The following is a 4,976-nucleotide window of genomic DNA, read 5'->3' as shown; positions in this document are numbered from 1 at the left end:
TTACTGAAATTTTACTTCTAATTGTATTTTCAGTTTTGAAGATAGTCCTAATATTAAATTTTTTACCTACTCGTTTAATTTCATCTGAAAGTCCCGGAATAAATGGAATGAAAAGGTTCGTAATAGGTTTATTTTGATTTTGTTTTGTGTGGGAATTCAATTTCGTTAAAACATTTTTTAATAAAAGAATTTGGATAATTATTGAAATTTAGAATTTCTTTTATAAATTGTTTTTGTTTGGAAAAATTAGATTGATTACAAATTATTTTTGCTCTATCATATAGAATTTTAACGATACCTTTTTTAACCATTATCGGGGGATTTGAATCGAAATTCAAATATCGGTTAGTATGAGTAGGTTTTAAATAAATTGTGTCGTTTTTGGGTGAAAAGGCCCCATGTTTGTCGGAAAAGAAGGAAAGCATCAGAAAACAATGGATTTTTTGCGCTTTCGATTGAAAACTTTTAGTTTTGTGATCGTTTTTTCAGAAAACCTTAATAATTTTCCAGAAAAAACTTATTTTCGTTTTTGTCCCAAATTTAACGCAGAAAAAGGTTTTTGTAAAATTCGTTCAGCAATAAATTTATCTTGTAATTTTTCGAGTCAAATACCTACAGACTGTCAGTCATTGTAAGTGAAACTCTATAAAATAGAGCGTTTTTGAATATAAAGTAAAGCAAAAAAAATCGATGAAAACTAAAAATCCACTATATAAACTTTCTGTTATATTCTGTTCGCTTTTTAATCAAAAATTAGTTGATTTTTGTCCTAAATTTGAAGCTGGAAAGAGATTTCAATACTTTTTACGAAACGACGAAGGAGGCGTGAGTTGTAATAAAATTTATTTTAAAATTTTTCGCTAAAAAAATCATTAGATTGTCAATATTTTTACGTGAAACATTAGAAAATGGAGCGATTAGAAGAAACAGTAACTGCTAAAACTGGAAAGTTTTTAAAAAACTAAAAATATCGTTATCGTTGTTCAAAAGTTAGAACTTGAAAGAAAAATGTTAAGATTCCCGTTTGAGGGAATACCTACACCTCCGTTAAGAGGAACATTAAGAAATGTATTTGAGCAAATTGCGTTTTTGAGTATAAAGTAAAGCACAAAAAAAATTTTCGGACCATTTCGCTACGTGTACTTACCTTTGACTTGCAAAATTTTACTGAAAAAGCACCAATTTGTTTACTTGGGAGTTACTAATCTATCGAGAAATCTAGAATGCGAATTTTTAAGAATTATTGAATTCATAGCGCTCAGGTAAAGCAGAATTTAATAAATTGATATCGCAATATTATGATTTTTATGTAATAATAAGCAATACTTTGCAATTGTGAGAAACAACTGAGGTGCAAATTATTTTTATTAATAAAACAATGAAAATTAAATTATTGGAGTTTATTACAAAAACTGAGTGTTTTTACTCTGCTGGAGCTTGATTCTGCCTAATCCAGTCCAAATAGGAAGTAATTCTGGCCATTGCTGAAGGCCAGCCCACTTCGCAACCAAAAGCGCTTCCAAACGAGACGACTCCAATCTGAAAAATATAAATTTTTGTAAGACTCACAAAATGTTCCAGCTGTTCATCAATCCGCCTTACCAAAACCCCATTAACAACCAGAGGGCCGCCAGAATCTCCATTACAAGTACCTCTTCCATGAGCGCCAGAAATGCAAATATGACTGTCCTGGACAATTCCTAAATATGCCATTCTGCAGGCATAGTTACTGATAACCCATGAAGTAACTTCTCTCAACACTGGGGAAATAGTGTTGATGCTATCTGAAGCACGTCCCCAACCAGACACTAAAGTAGTGTTCCCGAGGTAGTCATTGGAGGCATCTCTCGGGAGAAGAATCGGTATGATGCTTGCTAGAAAAAAAACGCGATTTCTCCTTGATTTTTGGTGACTCTAAAAGCTTTGAAAAACTGGACAATGTAGAGTTTTTTGAAAAAAAATGCGTAATTTGGATTGTTGCCAGTACTTCAATATACATATTTTAAGTCTCTTATAATCTAAATTTGTTCGCACTTCACAACTGACTTTCTCCCTCAGTTGGACTTATTGTTATCGATCACCGTACACGCATAACAAAAAATAATATTTACCCTGCTGATCAGTGAGATCAGATCGGAGAATTGATCTTTTGATTTGCATGTTTTTATTTGTGATCCTATCAACGGTTTAGTCCCGATACGAGTTTAACTCTCAATGATTTATAACGTTTTCTTATGGAATTCGTTTGAGGTCACATTATAAATCATTAGGTGAAATGAGATTACCAAACCTAAGTATTTAGCATTCACTGAAGTCATCATATTATATAGTCTAAAGGCTCGAATAATATGAATTTATTTTTTCTGATTAAAGCGTAGGTCCTGCTGATTTTACCTGTAAATCGATAATATTTCCTCGAATTGCAGCCTATTCATGTTTTGTCAACAAATATTTATATGTAGTATGTATTGAATTTGAATTGCTCAAAAATAATAGAAGTAAACGTGCAAGTTGAATCGAACTCCTACGGTTTGGATAGACAGCTACTTACCGCTTAAAGGTACTGCAACTTCGAACCTAACCAGAGCAATATCGTGTAGAAGAATGGACCGATTCCAGCCCTCATGAATAACTACATCCCCCGCAAATCTTGCAACTATATTTAAATCCCCACCCGGGGGCATGTTGTGGGCTCCCATGAAAATTGATAGATTACCCACGCGACTGAAAAATTGAAGAATTTTAAGAAGTACTAAAAAAATTGTAGGAAACTCACAGATCCACACAGTGGGCGGCAGTAACAACGGTGCGCGCATTGATGAGGGTTCCGCCACAAAATGAAATTCCTGCTGTTGTTACAGGAGTGTAGATTCCGACCTACAACTTACAGAAGTTTTGAATGTTCCAGGCAGGACAAATAATAATAAAAAAGTTATACCTGATACTGTCTGGAATGGGGCGTTGACTCAACACCACCAACTATAAATGGGTCTACATGCTCGTAAGGACCTGGAATACTTGGGTGAAGCTTGCGGAATTCCGGATCTAACTCCAAGTGTCCTGGAATTGCCTTTGCAAGCTGATCTGCCGTCTAAGATGCATTAAAATTTATTCGAAAGTCAAGAGAAATTAATTTTTTATTCAAAATGTGCCAGTAAGGCTGCTAGAATGTCTTACCAGCAATTCACAAGTGGCAGCTGAAACCAACACCGCTAAACATATCACGGAAGCTGAAGCCATATTTGCACACTAATCCATGTCTTTATCTGCAGCTCCTTTTTATAGTTATGCCTTTAATCCCATACGTATTCCTTATCTTACAGCTGTACCATACATGATGTCTCCTAATTTACGGCAGGTGATAATTTTGAAGACAAGAGCTTGCAATAGCTATCAGAAAACACATATTTTTCCTTATCAACAACTTGTATTTTATAACTTCGACAATAGAACGTTATGTTAAAAACGAACAATTATATCTATTCTTCTGGTGCTTGGTTCTGACTAATCCAGTCCAAATAGTAAGAGACTCTGGTCATTGCTGAGGGCCAACCCACTTCACAACCAAAAGCGCTACCAAAAGATACGACTCCAACCTGAAAAAACATAGTTCTAACGAAGTTGTTTAAAACCTCCTAGAGTCTCACCAAAACTCCATTAGCAACCAATGGACCACCAGAGTCGCCATTGCAAGTGCCCCTTCCTTGACCTCCAGAAATGCAAATATGACTTTCTTCTATAATGCCTGTATATGCCAGTCTGCAGGCATAGTTGCTGATAACTGACGAAGTTACTTCTCGCAGCACTGGAGAAATCGCGTTATTGCTGTCGGAGGAACGTCCCCAACCAGTCACCAAGCCGATGTTTCCGAGGTAGTCATTGGTGGCATCTCTTGGAAGGAGCACTGGTGTAATACTTGCTGTATAAAAAAACATTGTTGAATTAAATGTTTCAGTTAAATCTATGCTGTGCTCTATAATGTTAGTAAAAGTGTTAATTGTTGGATACAAATAAGTAAGTTTCATTTTTACAGCGCCTACAAAGTACAAAGCCACAAATAGAAAAAATGGTGTGCGACACGGGATGCTCGACAGAAGTGATAACTTCATAGATTAATAGAAACCATAAAATATTGAACTTGTTTAACGCATGATGGCAATAATAATTTTATTTTATAATTTTAATATTCTTGTTAGTCGAATAATTTATAAATGGATCAGGAATAAGTAAAATTTAATTTAATTTCCTTTTGAATGTAAAATATCTTTGTTATTTGCAACATTTAACATTCTTTAACGAGATGTTGTACATACATTTGTGTAAACTCTTCTCCTTGAATTTCTGTATTTTGTAATTTCTTATTTGCTTTGTATAATCTTTGACGTTCAGCAGTAGTTTGTGGTTGATAAAAGCTACTTTGAGTTGATCTATTACTTAATGCTCCTTTTTTAGCACGAAATCGTTTTTGGGGTTCAGCATTACTTACTACTAACATTACTATAATACTTTTCGCATTATGGCATGTTTTTGTGACTGCTCTTGTGTATGTTGTTCATGAACGTCTGCTACAACTTGTATCTGAATAGGACTAAAAAATCAATTAATTTTGGTAATTTGAAGACGTTCTATCTGTTTAAAATAGACTGTAAAACAAGCAAGCTATAGAGACAGGATACACTTGACACACTATACATAATGTATGCCATCGCGCGCATGTTCACAAAAAAGATTCTAACTCAACTAATCCAAGGCTAAAAAAATTAAACTAAATTGAAAAGATTTAATCATAAAGGAATCAAAGGGTATATGAAGGGAAAAAATCCATTTTGATGCCTGGTAAACACAATTAATCATAGAAATAATATATAGAATTGAAAATATGCCCTAATAAATTCGTTTTACATATTTTGCAACTATAAACTGAAGGGAGATTCGTATCGTCTTAACATCAAGAATGCGTTGCGGGATAGAAAATA

General features: G+C 34.0%; 2 protein-coding genes across 2 annotated transcripts in view; both read right to left on the bottom strand.

Moving 5' to 3' along the window:
- The window catches only part of LOC109540594 (transmembrane protease serine 9), a 7,819-nt gene extending 4,491 nt beyond the window's left edge, over nucleotides 1-3,328 (bottom strand). Inside the window, exons 1-6 of the mRNA XM_048667256.1 lie at nucleotides 3,178-3,328; nucleotides 2,939-3,091; nucleotides 2,777-2,877; nucleotides 2,552-2,724; nucleotides 1,603-1,874; nucleotides 1,426-1,539 (exon numbers count right to left, since the gene is read on the bottom strand). Of these exons, the coding sequence (XP_048523213.1) occupies nucleotides 1,426-1,539; nucleotides 1,603-1,874; nucleotides 2,552-2,724; nucleotides 2,777-2,877; nucleotides 2,939-3,091; nucleotides 3,178-3,240 (876 nt within the window). The 5' untranslated portion in view covers nucleotides 3,241-3,328. The remainder of the gene's footprint in view (nucleotides 1-1,425; nucleotides 1,540-1,602; nucleotides 1,875-2,551; nucleotides 2,725-2,776; nucleotides 2,878-2,938; nucleotides 3,092-3,177) is intronic.
- Nucleotides 3,329-3,407: 79 nt separating this feature from the next.
- LOC109540593 (mucin-17) overlaps nucleotides 3,408-4,976 on the bottom strand; it is a 10,727-nt gene continuing 9,158 nt past the window's right edge. Inside the window, exons 11-12 of the mRNA XM_019909017.2 lie at nucleotides 3,648-3,919; nucleotides 3,408-3,596 (exon numbers count right to left, since the gene is read on the bottom strand). Of these exons, the coding sequence (XP_019764576.2) occupies nucleotides 3,480-3,596; nucleotides 3,648-3,919 (389 nt within the window). The 3' untranslated portion in view covers nucleotides 3,408-3,479. The remainder of the gene's footprint in view (nucleotides 3,597-3,647; nucleotides 3,920-4,976) is intronic.

The sequence above is a fragment of the Dendroctonus ponderosae genome, unplaced genomic scaffold, assembly GCF_020466585.1.
Source record: "Dendroctonus ponderosae isolate FM_Combo_2020 unplaced genomic scaffold, Dpon_F_20191213v2 Dpon_F_20191213_6, whole genome shotgun sequence".
In the NCBI taxonomy this organism is placed as follows: domain Eukaryota; kingdom Metazoa; phylum Arthropoda; class Insecta; order Coleoptera; family Curculionidae; genus Dendroctonus; species Dendroctonus ponderosae.
This window is presented reverse-complemented; position numbering and strand designations above follow the sequence as displayed.